The sequence below is a fragment of the Pantherophis guttatus genome, chromosome 6 (genome assembly GCF_059756535.1).
Source record: "Pantherophis guttatus breed Tessera chromosome 6, ASM5975653v1, whole genome shotgun sequence".
NCBI lineage: Eukaryota > Metazoa > Chordata > Lepidosauria > Squamata > Colubridae > Pantherophis > Pantherophis guttatus.
The window spans coordinates 4,288,581-4,306,555 of NC_142068.1; the positions used below are offsets into that span (position 1 = coordinate 4,288,581).

Below are 17,975 nucleotides of genomic sequence, written 5' to 3' on the forward strand. Positions count from 1 at the left end.
TCCCCATTGTGTGTTTTTTTTTTTTTATTAATTTGATTTATATGCCGCCCTTCTCTGGAGACTCAGGGCGGCTTACAATGCATTAAGCAATAGCCTTCATACTTTTGTATATTTTTATACAAAGTCAGCTTATTGCCCCCACAAACTGGGTCCTCATTTCACCTACCTTAGAAAGGATGGAAGGCTGAGTCAACCTTGAGCCTGGGGAGATTTGAACTTGCAGTAATTGCAGGCAGCTGGTCTTAATAACAGGGTGCTTAGACCACTGTACTATCAAGGCTCTTTAAATCTGGCAAGGGAGGCACAGCCCGGATCCCACACGTGTCAAATGCCAGGACACAAGAGCCTTTTCTGCCGTGGCACCGGCCCCTCTGGAACGGGGATCTCCAACCTTGGCAACTTTTAAGACTTGTGGACTTCAGCTCCCAGAATTCCTCAGCCTGCAAAAGCTTTGCTGTGGACTTCCACTTTAAGACTTGTGGACTTCAGCTCCCAGAATTCCTCAGCCTGCAAAAGCTTTGCTGTGGACTTCCAGTTTAAGACTTGTGGACTTCAACTCCCAGAATTCCTCAGCCAGCAAAGCTTTGCTGTGGACTTCCACTTTAAGACTTGTGGACTTCAGCTCCCAGAATTCCTCAGCCAGCAAAGCTTTGCTGTGGACTTCCACTTTAAGACTTGTGGACTTCAACTCCCAGAATTCCTCAGCCCGCAAAAGCTTTGCTGTGGACTTCCACTTTAAGACTTGTGGACTTCAACTCCCAGAATTCCTCAGCCCGCAAAGCTGGCTGAGGAATTCTGGGAGTTGAAGTCCACAAGTCTTAAAGTTGCCAAGGTTGGAGACCCCTGCTCTGGAACATCATTCCCCCCCAAAAAATTAGACTTTCCCCAACCCTCCTGGCCCTTCATACCATAAACCTGGTTTTGACATCAAGCCTGAGGAGAATCTGATAACATGGGTGAGATGGCTTGTTTGCTTTTCGGCTGTTTTTATGTCATTTTTGGTGTCTTTTTTTAAATTCTGTTTTAATTGCAAGCAGCCAGCTGAATGAGAGAGGTAGTCTATAAACTGAGTGGATGGACGGACGGACGGACGGACGGACGGATAACAAGAAATCTGTGGCTCAGGGTTGAACTGTGGGGTCGTGAGCTTGGTCATTTTCTTGCAGACAGTTTATGACCCAACTAGGTAACATCATCAGTGCTGCAAGGAGTGGGGTTTATGGAGGAGGACTATGGGATCCTTGGTGTTCTCTGAGCTTATTTTCTTACAGGCGTTTCATGACCCAGCTAGATAACATCATCAGTGCTAGAAGGGAGTGGCCTGTGTAGAGAGGAGGAGGAGGAGGAGGAGGAGGACGATGACGACGATGGGATTTTTGGTGTCATCTAAGCTTCTTACAGATCTAGTTTCATCACCCAACTAGATAATATCATGTGTGGTTGCGTTTGCTCCCTACTGTGAATATACAATAGCTTGCCGTGCCAATGTTGGTTGGGGTGTGGTGGACCCATAGAGATAAACCACATTTATACACCATTGAAAGGACAATGAAAAAATAAAAAAAGCAAACGAAAAGGAACCAGAACACATCCTCTCCAGCAACCAACACCCAGATAAGCGGGGATTATCACCAGACAAACAATCGGGCGAAAACAATACTCTTAATCCAGGAACTACCAAGGAGGAAACCACACCCACATCAACCCCTGGCAGGGAAATCTACTGTATGTAAGCAGGGAGCAAACTCCACACCTCTTCCAAGTTGCCAAGTTGGGATGCCCCGCTGTTAAGATACAGCTAGTCCTCAGCTTACAACCGTTCGTTTAGTGACCGTTCAGAGTTACAGCCGCCCTGAAAAAAGTGACTTGTGACCGTTTTCCACACTTACGACCTTTGGTGCATCTCTCTGGTCACGTGATCAAAATTCATAATATGTATGACGGCCGCAGTGTCCCGTGGGGGTGGGGGTGGGGGGTCAGGTGATCCTCTTTTTGTGACCTTTTGACAAGCGGAGTCAATGGGGAAGCCAGATTCACTTAACGCCCACGTTACAAAGAAACTGCAATGACTCATTTAACAACCGTGGGAAGAAAAGTTGCAAAATGGGGTATGTTTCCGGAGATTCTCCATCATCCAGGTCACAGTTGTCCCAAAGGTGCTTTTTTTCAAGAGGCAGCTGGACTTTCTGGTTTTTCCTTTGAAGACGTTTCACTTCTCGTCCCAGAAGCTTCTTCAGTTCTGAAGCTATGATCTTCAGAGCTGAAGAAGCTCCTTGGATGAGAAGCGAAACATCTTCAAAGAAAAAACAAAAACTAGAAAGTCCAGCCACCTCTTGAAAAAAAGCAAAAACGGGGTAAAATGTACTTAACAAACGTCCCACTTTGCGACAGAATTTTGGGGCACAATTGTGGTCGTAAGCCGAGGACTCCCTCGATTTAGTTTGAGATTCAGATTCAACCCTTAAAGAAAGAGTGTTGAAAGAGGATTAATATTCATCGGTTCCCGGGAGAAATTGCTAGATGCTGCGAAGACAAAAGACGGATTTCAAATTTAGTAGTAAAAGAAAAGGCAAAAATTCCTCCAGTCTAGCGAGTTTAATTGCGGGGACATTTTGAAAAGTAGTTGTAATTTCTTGTTAAAAACGACAAGCGGAACAGCAGGTCCTTTTAAAAACGTTTGGTAACTAGTGTGCATCTCCTTTTTTTTTTTTTTACAAATTTATTTACTCTTATCCGTGGTTATCGAACGCCTTTGTTCCAAAACCCACAATTTTAATTACGGAAAGAAAGATTTTGCGTCTGATTAAAAACAAAAAAGACAATGTTACCAATCGTACATGAAGAATTTTTTGTGTTTTTTTTGTTTTGTTTTCTTCCAGCTATTCAGGATGAGAGGAAGGGGTGGGGGGGTGACGGGGAAAAAAAAAGAAGAAGTTACAATGCTCGGCCCCTTTTCCTTTCGTTTACATAAATAAATTTTTTTTTCCCTTATAAATATCTCTTTATAAACAATATATAAATAGCTTTTACAACTTAAATACATTTATGCGTGACACGAATGTACAAACAGCGATTTGGAGGGCATACGCAGCTGGGGGTTTTTTTTTCTCAGTCTCCAAGAAACGGTCCTTTGTCGCGGGGGAAGAAGTTGTGTGTGTGTGTGTGTGGCTGTGTTTTTGTGTTGGGTGTGTTGGCGTCTTATCTATATATATGGCGTCTATGTATACATTAGGGAAGAGAGGAAGATTCGGGGGTGCAAAACTCTCAATCCAACCTTACCAAGCCCCCTCCCACTCAAAATGGTTGTTTCGGCGTCGGGTCCTCGTACCAACAGGAGACAGGCGGTATGGCCCCTGGGGGTCCCGCCAGAGGGGTCCTGGGTGACTGCAGGGGATGTCCAGAAATGTCCGCGGATGGGGTGGGGTGTGTCCCTTCAAAGACCTGGAAGAAAAGCATCAAAAGAGTCATCAGGGGATTCCGACAAGGGGAGAAGCAACCTGGAATTAAGGGAGAAGCGTCCTAACGGGGAGGACGATTAGCCAGCGGAACAGCCTGCCACCAGAACTTGTGGCTGCTTCATCACTGGAGGTTTTTAAAAAGACTGGGCAGACACTTGTCTGGAATGGTGTAGGGCAGTGATGGCTAACCTTTTTGTGTGCCAGGAGAGGGGGCGGGGCGGGGGAGGGTCGCGCACGTACATGCCCACGCGCATGCGTGTGCAACCCCCTCCCCCCCATCCCGCTCCTGGCACATGACGGCCTGGTAGGCCCGTTTTTCTTTCTTCCCTGGTTCCAGATCCTCTCTGTGTATCTGGGGAGGGCGAAAACAGCCTTTCCCACTCCCTTGGAGGCCCTACGGAGGCTGAAAGGGCCCATTTCCTGACTCTCGGTGGGACAGGAAGTGACATTTTTTTGCTGTCCCCAGCCTCCAGAACCTCTCTAGGAGTCTGTAGGAGCCTCTCTAGGAGTCTGTAGGAGCCTCTCTAGGAGTCTCTGGAGGCTGGGGACAGGAAAAAACATCACTTCCTGTCCCACCGGGAGTCGGGAAATGGGCCCTTTCAGCCTCCGTAGGGCCTCCAAGGGAGTGGGAAAGGCTGTTTTCGCCCTCCCCAGATACACAGAGAGGATCTGGAACCAGGGAAGAAAGAAAAACGGGGCTTCCACACCCCCCCAGGCCCTCCAGAGGCAGGGAACAGCCTGTTTCCCTACTTCTGGTGGGCCCAGAAGGCCCAAAAATCAGCTGGCCGGCACGCGCATGCGCCCCAGAGCTGAGCTGGCATGCCCACTAATATGGCTCCGCGTGCCACCTGTGGCACGCGTGCCATAGGTTCGCCATCACGGGTGTAGGGTCTCCTGGTTGAGCAGGGGGCTGGACTAGATGACCTCCAAGGTCCCTCCCGGCTCTATTCTGATCGATTGACATCCCAAGAAGTTGTCCAGCACCTCTTTACAGAAAAAAAACAGAATACAGGTAGTCCTCGGCTGATGACCGCAACTGAGCCCCAAATTTCCGTTGCTAAGCGAGACATTAGTTAAGTGAATTTTATCCCGTTTTTTTACGACCTTCCTTGCCACAGTTGTTAAGGAAATCACTTTCAGCTGTTAAAGTTAGTGACAAGCAAAGCTGGCTGAGGAATTCTGGGAGTTGAAGTCCACAAGTCTTAAAAGTTGCCAAAGTTGGAGACCCTAGGTCTAGTCCAACCTAGTCCAAGCTCAAGAAGTAGTCCTCAACTTATGACTACACCTGGGGCCAGACTCTCCTTCCCTAAGCAAGGCAGTTATCCAGTACGCACTGCCTCGTTTTACAACCTTTTTTTTTCTTGCCAAGCTTGTTAAGCGAAACACTGCAGTTGTTAAGGGAAACATGCAGTCATTAAGCGAATCCAGCTTCCCAGCTAGCTTGCCGGAAGCTAGCTGGGAAGGTCACAAATAGCAATCAGGTGACTCTGGCTACCGCAACCGTCATAAATGGCAAGTGGTAAGAAAGGTCGTAAAATGAGGCAAAACTCAATTAACAACAGAATTTTTGGGCTCAACCGTGGTCCTAAGTCGAGGACTACCTACATAGCAGCATTTGAGACCTAGAAAGTACAGATAGTCCTCGAGTTATGACCCTGATGGAGCCCGAAATTTAGCTTGCTAAGCAAAACATTTGTTAAGCGAGTTTTCGCCCTGTTTTACGACCGTACCTGCCACGGTTGTTAAGTGAATCGCTGCAGTTGTTAAGTTAGTAACCTGGTTGTTAAGTGAATCTGGCTTTCCCATTGACTTGTTAGAAGGAGGTAGAAGGTGATCCCCTGACCTTGGGACACAGCAACGGTCATAAGTATGAGTCGGCTGCCAAGTGTGATCCTGCAAAGGTTGCAACTATGAAACACGGTCCCAAGTCACATTTTTCTGTGCGGTTGTAACTTTGAATGGTCACTAAACGAACTGTTGTAAGTGGAGGACTATCTCTAGCCATCTGAATAAGCTTTATGGTTGGCCAGGAACAAATAACCCGTTGTGCGTGGTCCATCAAGATGACGGCCTCTCAATACAGGTAGTCCTCGATTTAGGACCACAATTGACCCCAAAATTCCTGTTGTTAAGGGAGACATTTTTAAAGCGAGTTTTGCCCCATTTTACGACCTTTCTTGCCACCGTTGTTAAATGAATCACTGCAGTAGATAAGTTAGTAACCCGGTTGTTAAGTGAATCTGGCTTCCGCGTTGACTTCGCTGGTGAGAAAGGTCACAAAAAGGGGGTGGTGTGACCCCATAGACATTGCGACCGTCATAAATATGAATCCGTTGCCAAGCGTCTGAAATTTTGATCACGGGGGATGCTGCGACGGTTGTAAGTGCGAAACACGGTCATCGGTCCCTTTTTCTCTCCGTGACCGTTCATAACTTCGAACGGTCGTTAAGCAAATCGTCGTAAGCCGAGGACTATTGGTGAAATGTTCATCTTAAATGTCAACATCTTATTAAGACTTCAGGGGTTAGGAGATGCGGCACCCCAAGAATTTCATTCTGGGTGGGTGTGGGGGGAGAGTTTAATCAATCAGAATAGAAGCCGGAAGGGACCTTGGAGGTCATCTAGTCTAGCCCCAAACACCCCCCCCCCGCCAAACAGCTGAACCTTCTCCATCAGGTCTTATTCTCATCAGATGGCAAGTCACTAAAAGCACCTTCGACCGACTTCATCCCCATATTCCTATACACACAAATCATTCACAGGACAACAGAGTAGGAAGGGACCTTGGAGGTCTTCTAGTCCAACCCCCTGCTCAGGCAGGAAACCCTATAGTACTGTTTCTGACAAATGGCTGTCCAGTCTCTTCTTAAAAGCCTCCAGCGATGGAGCACCCACAACTTCTGGTGGCAAGTAGTTCCACTGGTTAATTGTTTCCACAGTCAGAAAATTATTTCTTCAGTGGCGCTCTTTCCTTGATGAGTTTTCCATCCGTCGCTCCTTGTCCTGCCTTCGGGCGCGTTGGAGGAAAACAGGCTGATTATCCGTCCGTTCCCCCCCCCCCACTCTTTTTTGGGGCAGCCCCTCAAATATTGCAACCTTGCTATCACATTACTCCTAATATTAAATTGCACAACCTTCTCTGTAGCCCTTTACTGATCATGGAAGAAAGAGACGTCGATCTAGCAAAAACGTGCCATGTATTGGGGCACCCATAAATTCTGAAGTTGGGGTTAATTCGTGTTTAACGGAGTGGGAAAGCGGGGGCCACCAGGGTGCAAAAATGGGGGTCCGAAAGACCCTGAATGCTAATGGATTAACCCAGGGGTGAAATGCTCCCAGTTCGGACCGGATCGCGAGATCCGGTAGCGATGGAGGCGGGTGGTTCGGAGAACCGGTAGCAAAAATCCCTGCCACCACCCCTAATGCCCAGCTGATCCGCACGATCATCAGAGGCTTTTTTTTTTTTACTTTTAAAAGCATTTTTTCTACAACCAAAGAGGTTGTAGAAAAAATGCTTTTAAAAGTAAAAAAAAAAAAAGCCTCTGATGATCGCGCGGCTCAGCTGGGTTCATCAGAGACATTTAAAAGAAAAAATCCTTTTTTTAAAAAAAAGCCTCTGACGATCCCAGCTGAGTTGCCTGATCGTCAGAGGCATTTAAAAGAAAAAAAAAAGCCTCTGCCGATCAGGCAGCTCAGCTGGGATGCTCAGAGCCTTTTGAAAGCATTTTTTTTACAACCTCTTGTAAGGTCTTCCTTTTTTCTTTAATCCACTTCAAAGAGGAATCGCGAATTGCCATCTCCTCTCTTTTCAAAAAGTTCCACCGACACAGGAAAACAACAACGTCAGATTCACGCAGGGCCTTCCGTAGACAAAAAACAGCTTTTTGTGCACAAGCGGTTGCTAGGCAAAACAACTCGTTCCCGGCATCCGTCTGGTTGGGTGAGAGTGGCCCTAAATTTAGGATGCTCGCATCCTAAATTTGCTCTCCAAAGTAACCGGATCTTCCCTGCTGCCAACCTGAAAACACACAGTCCTCGACTTACAACGGTTCGTTTAGTGACCGTTCGAAGTTACGATGGCACAGGGGGAAAGAAAAAAGGGACTTACGACCGTTTTTTCCCCCCCCCACACTGATGACCTTTGGGGCATTCTCCGTAACCCAAATTCAGCTGCTTGGCCAACCGACTCGTACTTATGACCGACGCGGTGTCCCAAGGTCACCTGATCCCCCTTTTGCGACGTTCTGACAAGCCAAGTCAACGGGGAACCCGGATCCATTTAACGACCGTGTTACTAATTTGACACCGGCAGCGATTCGCTTAACCCACTTTGGCAAGAAAGGTCCCCAAACGGGAGAAAATTCACTGGGGAAGTGTCTCGCTTAACAACGGAAATTCCGGGCTCAATTGTGGTCGTAAGTCGAAGACTACCTGTAGGATGCTAACAGCCAGGATTTTTTTTCAACCTTGGCAGTTTGAAGACGGGTGGACTTCAATTCCCAGAATCCCCCAGCCAGCTATAGCTGGCTGGGGAATTCTGGGAGTTGAAGTCCACCCGTCTTCAAGCTGCCCAAGGTTGAGAAATACAGATTTACGCTGTTCTTCCTTCCAGCTGTTCTTTCAATATTTCATCCCACCTCCTTTTTAAGCACCGTATTCTGCTTTGCCAGGGATTTTTTTTCCCAAACGAGATTTGCGGCTAAGAGAAGGCGAAACGAAGCTTGCCAACCTAGTATTAATATTCGGCAGCCTTTTAATAAAGACTTAATTAAGACCTACAAAAAAAAAAAAAACCACAAAAAAACCAGAATAATTTCCGTGGGGAGGATTAGAGAAGCACCTGTCCAGTCCCTTCTCCAGGGCTTTGGCACAGCTGTAAGAAACAGCCAAAATAATAATAATAATAAAAAATAAAACGTGGCAATTTGGAAGCTTAAAAGAAATTAACTTTGTCGTTGAGTCACGGAAAAAAAATAAAGACTTGGAGACGATTCCTTAAGAGGTGCATCGGTTCTCAAGTTACAACAGTTCATTTAGTGACCGACGTTACGACGATTTAGGGACTTAGGACCATTTTTCCAGACTTAAAGACCGTGGCAGCATCCCCGTGGTCACGTGATCAAAATTCTTGACCACGGATTTTATATTTATGACGTTTGCCATGTCACGCAATCCCCTTTTGCGACCTTCGGCTAAAACCAAGCGAATGAGGAAGCCAGATTCACTTAACAACCCCGTCGCTAACTGAACCGCTGCAGCAAATTCCCTTTACCAAAGGTGGCACTCACTTAACAAACGTCTCGCTTAGCAACAGGGATTTCAGTCTCGTTTGTGGTCGTAAGGCGAGCTCTTACTCCACCCAGTAGGAACTTTTAACTACTGCAGGTGGTTCCAGATCTGCTTGAAATTCTAGATCACAATTCCCATCAGGCACAACGGCATTATCTGAGGATGATGGGCAGGAAGGCCTGGCACGCAAAACGCTTCAAATAAAACAATTCATAAAATAAATGCGACCAAGACTACGTTTTCATCCATCTTCTTTGTTTTTAAGTTTTCTCACGCAGAGTTGCAGGCTGGAAAAATCCCCGCTATGCAACAGATGTGGGAGAATATATTTATACTTATTTTATTTTAAATGGGACAAATAAACTTTTTCCAGCCGGCTGGTTAGAAAGTGAACGAAGCCGACTATAATTATGCCCCCTTCCTCATTTAGCCAGAAACAGGTGGATGCCAAATTCGAAAGTTGTTTTTTAAGGGGTGGAAAAAAGAAATTGCACTAGCCTTTTGCACACTTCGGGATCCGAGACACTGCTCAGAAAGTGTCTGAGACCCCAAATTCTGCCCCTTTTCCTAAGGGGGGAAAGCCCTTCGAACCGAGCTCTTCCAGCCCTAGAGAAATTTTATCAGCCTCCGTTTAAGAAGGATCTTTCGGGGGATCGGAATTTATTTATTTATTTATTTTTATTTTATTTCGAATTTATCTACCGCACCTTCTCCCGAGGGACTTCAGGGCGGTGTACAGCCAGATAAAAACATACAATACAAACATTAAAAAGCAATTAAAAAGACATATATTAATTTGGCCCCCAATTTAAAATAACAAACCAATTAAAAATATTTAAAAAATATATTAAGCCAGCCCGGCTTGCTGAAAAAAACGAAAGTTTTAAGGTGCAATTTTGGTGCAAAATTGGCTGCGGTGTTGCCTACCGAAACTGAACGAGCTGCAAGATAACTTGAAAAATGGGAAGGAAACCCAACGTGCGGCCAATCGCACATTGGCTCACAATTGTGTTACACAACCAAGAGAGAGAAGAATCAGTTGTCAGTCTCTGAAGCCGCCACTCAAGCCAGCTGCAGAAATGCAGGAAACAGGACCGGTCCCTTTTCATACAGGTCCTCAATTTACGGCCACAACGGAGCCCCAAATTTCTGTTGCTAAGCGAGACGTTTGTTACGCGAATTTTGCCCCCGTTTGGGACCATTCTTGCCGCATTTGTTAAGTGACGCACTGCAGTTGTTAACATTGGTGAGCTGCGGAGTGAATCTTGACTTCGATTGTCAGATTGCCAAAAGCCAGCTGTGCTGGGGAATTCTGGGAGTTGAAGTCCGCCCACCTTAAAATTGCCACGGTAGAGAAATCTTCCACAATATGAACCCTTCCAGTTGTGCAAGACTTCAACTCCCAGCATTCCCAGCGGGTTTTAACAATTTGCACCCTCGTTTACGGGAAAACAAGGCTTAGCTCGAAACCTACAGATGATTGGATACACAATCCTACCGTCTACACGAAAGGCAGGATGATAGACCATCATGGATGGAATAAAACATTCCCAGTCTCTATTCACACAACACACTTAACCCAGGACAATTAACAGCTGCTTTCCAACATGCTTAGCTTGCAATTTCTTCCCTCGCTTTATTTATTTAATATAACTTATTTAATATAACTTTATGGCTGGGCCAACCTTAGCGACTTCCTTATTTTACAGTCCCATCGTCCCACAAGCGTCCTTTCGAAATAAGATGGGCAGCTAATAAATTTAATCAATAAATAACAAACACAGGTGGTCCTCGGCTTACAACAGCTCACTTAGTGACCGTTTTAGGTTAGAACAGCACCGAAAAAAGGTGATTTACTGTCGTTTTCCCACACTTACCACAATTGCAGCATCCCCCAGAGTCAGGTGATCAAAATGTGGATGTTTTGCAAGCGACTCGTATTTATGACGGTTGCAGCATCCCAGGGTCCCGCAATCCCCCCTTTTACGACCGTCTGACGTACAACGGGGAAGCCAGGCTCCCTGAAGAACCGCATCACTGACCCCAACAAGCGCAGCAATTCCACTTAACAACGGTGGCAGGAAAGGTCGAAAAATGGGGCCAAACTCACTTGATAACTGCCTTGCTTAGGCCACGGAGATTTGGGGGGGGCACCATTGTGGTCGTAAGTCGAGGATGACCCGTAAATAGTGTGCGAACCCAGGAAGCAGATTCGGGAAGAAGGGAAATCCCATCATCCAAATGCTCAGCCGTGTCCAGTTTGAGAACAGCCTCCCCCGCCCAGTCTTTTCAGTGCCCCCCCCAAAATACCCCCCCCAAATTTTTTCTATCCTGGTGACAAATGGACCGGACGTATAAAAGGAACAACCCACACTTCTAACGTGAAACCCGAGACTTTGATTCAGGTGATGGTGGAGTCTCCCCCACACCCAGGGGTGAAATGCTCCTGGTTCGGACCGGATCGTCCAAACCGGTAGCGATGGAGGCGGGTGGTTCGGAGAACCGGTAGCAAAAATCCCTGCCTCTCCCCCATGCCCAGCTGAGCCACGCGATCATCAGAGGTTTTTTTCCCTTTTAAAAGCCTCTGACGATCCAAGCTGAGTTGCCTGATCGTCAGAGACATTTAAAACGGGAAAAAAAAGCCTCTGCCGATCAGGCAACTCAGCTGGGATCCTCCGAGCCTTTTGAAAGCATTTTTTTTACAACCTCTTCCCCGAAGAGGTTGTAGAAAAAATGCTTTTAAAAGCCTTTGACGATCCCAGCTGAGTTGCCTGATCGGCAGAGGCATTTAAAAGAAGAAAAAAAAGCCTCTGATGATCAGGCAAACTCAGCTTGGATCGTCAGAGGCTTTTGAAAGCAATTTTTTAATGATTTCCATAAAAAATTGTGTGTGTGTTTTTTTTTTTTTTAAATTTGATTTATATGCTGCCCTTCTCTGGAGACTCAGGGCGGCTTACAATGCGCTAAGCAATAAAAGTATTGCTTTAAAAGTATAAAAGTACATACTTTTAAAAACGGGTTTAAAAGTATATAAAAAAAATAAATTGGCCACGCCCACCCAGTCACAATATCCGCCCCACCCCCACCAAGCCACGCCCACAGAACCGGTAGTAACCAACTTTACATTTTCCCCACCGCCCCCACTCCCAAACCCATCGACCCATTGCGCTGCCGGAGGGACGGAGGCCAGGCGGCGCTTCCACTCACCGCCGCCAGGTGTCGCCTTGGAGCCGCCCTCGACGGGGCTCAGCAGCCCAGGCCGCTCAGGGAGCCGATGCGGTCGAGCTTGAGGCCGAAGCAGCCCTTGGCCAGCCCTTTCTTGGCCGCCCCCTTCGGACGACGCGAACCTCCGCCGCCGCCTCCGCCGCCGCCTCCTCCTGCGTGGTGCTCGGGGTGCACCATCCGGCCCCAGGCGGCCCGCGACTGCTTGCTGTCGGGGCGCAGATCCCGCATCAGCCGCGACGCCGCAGCCGCCGCCGCTCCTCCTTTGCTCTTCGGCGGCGTCGAGGCTGCACTGGCCGCTTTGGAGCCGCTGCGCCCGCCGCCTCCTCCTCCTCCTCCTCCTCCGGCCGCGGGACCCGACGACCCCTCCGGCTGCTCCGTCAGCTCCCGCCGCAACGCCGTCGTGCCGCCCGCCGGAGCCTGCAAGAAAAGACGAGGAGCCCCCGTTGCAGCGGAGCGGAGCAGAGCCCGGACGGGACGGGACGGTCCTTCTCCCACCCACTCACCCCCCCCGAAGGTGGGATCGCGTGGAGGGGAAAAAGAAAAGAAGAAGAAGCGATCGCGAGTGGGGGGTTTTGCAGGATTAGACGGGGAGGGTGGGAAAAGGAAGGCAAGGGGTCCCGCCGTCGTCCGCTTTTTTTCCCCCCCCACTTCCTAAAGACCCCTTTCCAGCAGTTTAGTGTTGAGGCGGGGACGATGGGAGGTGTAGTCCCCCGTGTTGAGAAGGGGACGATGGGAGGTGTAGTCCCCCGTGTCTAGGAGGGGACGGTGGGAGGTGTAGTTCCCCTGTGTTTAGGAGGGGACGATGGGAGGTGTAGTCCCCCGTGTCTAGGAGGGGACGGTGGGAGGTGTAGTTCCCCTGTGTTTAGGAGGGGACGATGGGAGGTGTAGTCCCCCGTGTCTAGGAGGGGACGGTGGGAGGTGTAGTTCCCCGTGTTTAGGAGTGGACGGTGGGAGGTGTAGTTCCCCTGTGTTTAGGAGGGGACGATGGGAGGTGTAGTTCCCCTGTATTTAGGAGGGGACGATGGGTGGTGTAGTCCCCCGTGTCTAGGAGGGGACGATGGGAGGTGTAGTTCCCCCGTGTCTAGGAGGGGACGGTGGGAGGTGTAGTCCCCCCTGTTTAGGCGGGGATGATGGGAGCTGTAGTCCCCCGTGTTAGCTGTAGTCCCCGGTGTTTAGGCAGGGACGGTGGGAGGTGTAGTTTCCCGTGTTTAGGCGGGGACGATGGGAGGTGTAGTCCCCCGTGTTTAGGAGGGGACGGTGGGAGGTGTAGTTCCCCGTGTTTACGCGGGGACGATGGGAGCTGTAGTCCCCCGTGTTAGCTGTAGTCCTCCGTGTTTAGGAGGGGACGATGGGAGCTGTAGTCCCCCGTGTTAGCTGTAGTCCTCCGTGTTTAGGAGTGGACGGTGGGAGGTGTAGTTCCCCGTGTTTACGCGGGGACGATGGGAGCTGTAGTCCCCCGTGTTAGCTGTAGTCCTCCGTGTTTAGGAGGGGACGGTGGGAGCTGTAGTCCCCCCTCTCCCGCTTCTAAGCTCCGGGTGGGGAAGGGGTTTTCCCCCCAAAACCCGACGCCGCGATGGCACCCACGGCAACCCCTGCGCCGCCTGCGCCCAGGACGGAACCCAAAGCAGCCCCCCCCCCGCCCCCCGTCGAGGAAAAGCCGGGCGAGCCCTAACCGTCCTCTCCCCAGCGCGGCGGCTCACCTTGTTGTGCAGCGGCTGCGGCGGCGCGGGCTTCCCGTCGAGGGTGAGAGCCAGCAGGGCCAGCAGGAGCAGCAGCCCGCCGGCCGCCAGACGGGAGCCGCCCATTCCCGGGCTGAGCAGAAAGGCGGCCAAGAAGCCGGTGGGCGAGACACAGAGAGAGAGAATCCCCGACGGCGCGGACCGCTGAGCTGAACCGAGCCGAGCCGAGCGGGCGCTGTGGCTGCAGGAGCGTCTCGTCGAGCCTCGCTCGCTTGCCTGGCCGGATCCGCTCGCAGCGCCGGCATCGCCTCCCGCGCCTTATATAAGCGACCTGCAGGTGACGCACCGACGGCATCCTCCGCCCCGGCCGGCGGGAGGAGGGAGGGAGGGAGCCGTCGCCATCCAGCCTCCCTCTTCTTGCCTGGAGGAGGAGGAGGAGGGGGGGCGGGATGGGCCCCGAGGGGGCGCTCTGGGGCAGGAGCTCAGCCGGGGCCTCCGCTGCTTTCCCACCTCTCAGATCCCCGCCCGCCCGGCCGGGAACCATTGGCCTGGGAGTCCGTCGGGCTTCCAAAGGTCTGGAGTTGAGGGAGGGTCGGGAAAAAGTTGGGGTCAAGAGCCCCCCCCCCACTCGAGGGGGTGGGGGGAGAGGAAGCAGCTCTGCTGCAGTCTTCTTCTCCCGCTTTTCCTTCCTTCCTTCTTTCTTTCTCTTTCCCTCCCTTCCACTTTCCTTCCTTCCTTCCTTCCTTCCTTCCTTCCTTCCTTCCTGTCTTTCCTTCATTCCTCCCTTCCTTCCTTCCTTTCCTTCTTTCTTTCCCTTCCACCTTCCTTCCTTCTTTTTTTCTCTTTCCCTCCCTTCCACCTTCCTTCCTTTCTGTCTTTCCTTCATTCCTTCCTTCCTTCCGTCCTTTCCTTCTTTCTTTCTTTCCGTTCCACCTTCCTGTCTTCCTTCCTTCCCTTTCTTTTTTTTCTCTTTCCCTCCCTTCCACCTCCTTCCTTCCTTTCTGTCTTTCCTTCCTCCCTTCCTTTCTTTCCTTCTTTCTTTCCCTCCCTTCCCCCTTCCTTCCTTCCATTCTGTCTTTCTTTCCTTCCTTCCTTCCCCCTTTCTTTCTTTCTTTTTTTATTTCCCTCCCTTCCACTTTCCCTCCTTTCTGACTTTCCTTCCTTCCCCCTTTCTTTCTTTCTTTCTTTCTCTCTTTCTTTCCATCCCTTCCACCTCCCTCCCTTCCTTCCCTCTTTCTTCCTTCCTTCCTTCCTTCCCTTTCTTTTTTCTTTCTCTTTCCCTCCCTTCCACCTCCTTCCTTCCTTTCTGTCTTTCCTTCCTCCCTTCCTTTCTTTCCTTCTTTCTTTCCCTCCCTTCCCCCTTCCTTCCTTCCATTCTGTCGTTCCTTCCTTCCTTCTCCCTTTCTTTCTTTCTTTTTTTATTTCCCTCCCTTCCACTTTCCCTCCTTTCTGACTTTCCTTCCTTCCTTCCCCCTTTCTTTCTTTCTTTCTTTCTCTTTCCTTCCATCCCTTCCACCCCCCTCCCTTCCTTCCCTCTTTCTTCCTTCCTTCCTTCCTTCCCTTCCTTTCTTTCCTTCTTTCTTTCCCTCCCTTCCCCCTTCCTTCCTTCCATTCTGTCGTTCCTTCCTTCCTTCCCCCTTTCTTTCTTTCTTTTTTTATTTCCCTCCCTTCCACTTTCCTTCCTTCCCTCTTTCTTTCTTTCTTTTGTTCTTTCTTTCTTTCTTTCTTTCTTTCTTTCTTTCTTTCTTTCTTTCTCTCTCTCTCGCTCTCTCTTTCTTTCCATCCCTTCCACCTCCCTCCCTTCCTTCCCTCTTCCTTCCTTCCTTCCTTCCTTCCTTCCTTCCTTCCTTCCTTCCTTCCTTCCTTCCTCTCTCTCTCCCTGCCTCCTTTCTTTTTTTCTAATGTGTCAAATTCCAAGTGAGGGGAGGGGGAGATACTTAAAAATCCGATTAAATCCCCGTTGAGACAAGGGAGGTTCTTCTCCCGTAAAGCTGGCTGGGAAATCCCTAGTGCCCCCCCCCCCGCCTCCCTCCTCCAAATCTAGGGATCCGAAATTAAGAGGAGGGGGGCATCTTAAACACAGAATTGTAGGATTGTTCATTCGTGCCCCCCCCACCATTTCTGTCTTCCGGGGGGAGTCCAGCAGCCAGATGGGGAGATGGTCACATCCTACAGAAAGGACCTGAAGGATTTTGTGTACATACACACACACACACACGTGTTCGCACAAACACTGCAAGACCGGAAGACCCAGAGGGTCCCGACTGCCATGGAAATCCCTTCTCCTCCAGCCAAACCGAGGCTGGGCTCAGGCGGTTGTGGGAAAGCCAGTTGCCCTCTCTGGGTCATGACTCGCATTGACATTTCACTGGTTCTTCACTTACCCCACTTTCGGGGTTGCATAACGCAGGTAGTCCTCAATTTACGACCACAATGGAACACAGGTGGGTTTCAGCAGGTTCGGACCAGTTCTGGCGAACTGGTAGCGGAAATTTTGAGTAGTTCGGGGAACCGGTAGTAAAAATTCTGACTGGCCCCGCCCCCATCTATTCTCTGCCTCCCAAGTCCCAGCTGATCGGGAGGAAATGGGGATTTTGCAGTAACCTTCCCCTGGATTGGGGAGGGAATGGAGATTTTACAGTATCCTTCCCCTGCCACGCCCACCAAGCCACGCCCACAGAACCGGTAGTAAAAAAAATTTAAAACCCACCACTGCAATGGAGGCCCAAATTTACGTTGCTAAGGGAGAAGCTTCTTAAGCGAGCTTTGCCCCGTTTTACGACCTGTCTTGCCGCATTTGTTAAGCGAACCGCTGCGCTTCTTAAATTAGTAACTCGGCTGTTAAGTGAATCTGCCTTCCCCGTTGACTCGGCTCGTCAGAAGGTCGCAAAAGGGGATCGATCGCGTGACCCCGGGACGCTGCAACCGTCATAAATATGAATCAGTTGCCAAGCGTCCGAATGTAAACCACAAGGCCATGGGGACGCTGCAACGGTCGTTAAGTGTGAAAAATGGCTCTTAAGTGCCTTATTTCAGTGCCGTCGCGACTTTGAACGGTCACTAAGTGAACCGTTGTAAGTCGAGGACTATCTGCATGTCAGTAGTGGGTTTCACTTACCTTTGCTACCGGTTTTTGCGCGCACACGGCAATTCTCATGCGCAAGGCTTCCGTGATGACATCCGGAGGTCGGAGCCTCCTGCCGTTGCCGCTACCAGTTTGCCCGAACCGGGTTGAACCAGTAGAAATCCACCACTGCTGTACATTGAACAAACACTCCGACAACAGAAGTGAGCCTTAACCCAGCTTCAGCTTTGCCTGTTGTGTAAATGCAGATGTTGAGTTTAACCCGACCTGGCTTGGTTAAACTTTACCGCATGAGCGCAGCCAATGTGGGTGTTTCTTGTTCATTTATTTATTAAATGTATTTGATGCCCGTCTCATTTCCAAACGACAGTGGATGGTTCCCAACATAGGAATGTATGGTGGTCTCTCTGAATGCAGCTGTGGTTTGTTACACCAAGGTTGGGGGCCTTGTGTTATCCTGGTTAGTGAGCGCGTGGGTGCGAAGATGCTCGCTTTAAGCAGAGTTTTCTCCCATAGCCCTTAGCTCGTCGCAACCTGTGGCTCTTTGAGCCAGTTTAGTCTAGTGGTGAAGGCACCAGGCTAGAAACCAGGCGACGGTGAGTTCTAGTCCCTCCTTAGAGACGAAAACCGACGGGGCGACTTGCCAAACACTAGGAGAGGGGGAGTTCTAATCCTATTTTAGGCCTAAAAGTAAGCTGTCTCTCTTTGAGCCAATCACCAGGAGACGGTGATTTCTAGTTCCACCTTTGGCACAACAGCTGACTGAATGGCTTGTCAATCACTAGGAGACAGTGAATTCTAATCCTGCCTTAGGTTGAAGGTTAGCTGGGTGGCTTTGAGCCAATCACCAGGAGACGGTGCGTTTTAGTCCCGCCTTAGGCATGAAAACTGACTGGGTGACTTTGAGCCAATCACTAGGAGATGGTGAGTTCTAGTCCCGCCTTAAGCACAAAAACTGACTGGGCGACTTGCCAATCACTAGGAGATGGTGAGTTCTAGTCCCGCCTTAAGCACGAAAACTGACTGGGTGACTTGCCAATCACTAGGAGACGGTGAGTTTTAGTCCCGCCTTTGGCACAAAAACTGACTGGGTGACTTGCCAATCACTAGGAGCTGGTGAGTTCTAGTCCTGCCTTAAGCACAAAAAACTGACTGGGTGACTTGCCAATCACTAGGAGACGGTGAGTTCTAGTCCCGCCTTAAGCACAAAAAACTGACTGGGTGACTTGCCAATCACTA

General features: G+C 49.7%; 1 protein-coding gene across 1 annotated transcript; it reads right to left on the reverse strand.

Annotated features, from left to right (window-relative positions):
* Positions 1-2,576: 2,576 nt before the first annotated feature.
* On the reverse strand, positions 2,577-13,939 carry NPPC (natriuretic peptide C). The gene is made up of 3 exons (XM_087872023.1): positions 13,673-13,939; positions 11,955-12,389; positions 2,577-3,441 (listed from the first exon to the last, which is right to left on the reverse strand). Exons 1-2 carry the CDS (start codon positions 13,775-13,777, stop codon positions 11,994-11,996), a joined length of 501 nt encoding a protein of 166 aa, XP_087728149.1. The 5' UTR covers positions 13,778-13,939; the 3' UTR covers positions 2,577-3,441; positions 11,955-11,993.
* Between the last annotated feature and the right edge of the window lie 4,036 nt (positions 13,940-17,975).

What these genes read in the sequence shown, in the direction of transcription:
- NPPC (XM_087872023.1), bottom strand. Translation starts at nt 13,777, where the DNA reads ATGGGCGGCTCCCGTCTGGCGGCCGGCGGGCTGCTGCTCCTGCTGGCC. An exon ending in CGCAGCCGCTGCACAACAAG is followed by an intron (nt 12,390 to 13,672) that starts GTGAGCCGCCGC and finishes CTTTTCTTGCAG; the next exon opens with GCTCCGGCGGGCGGCACGAC.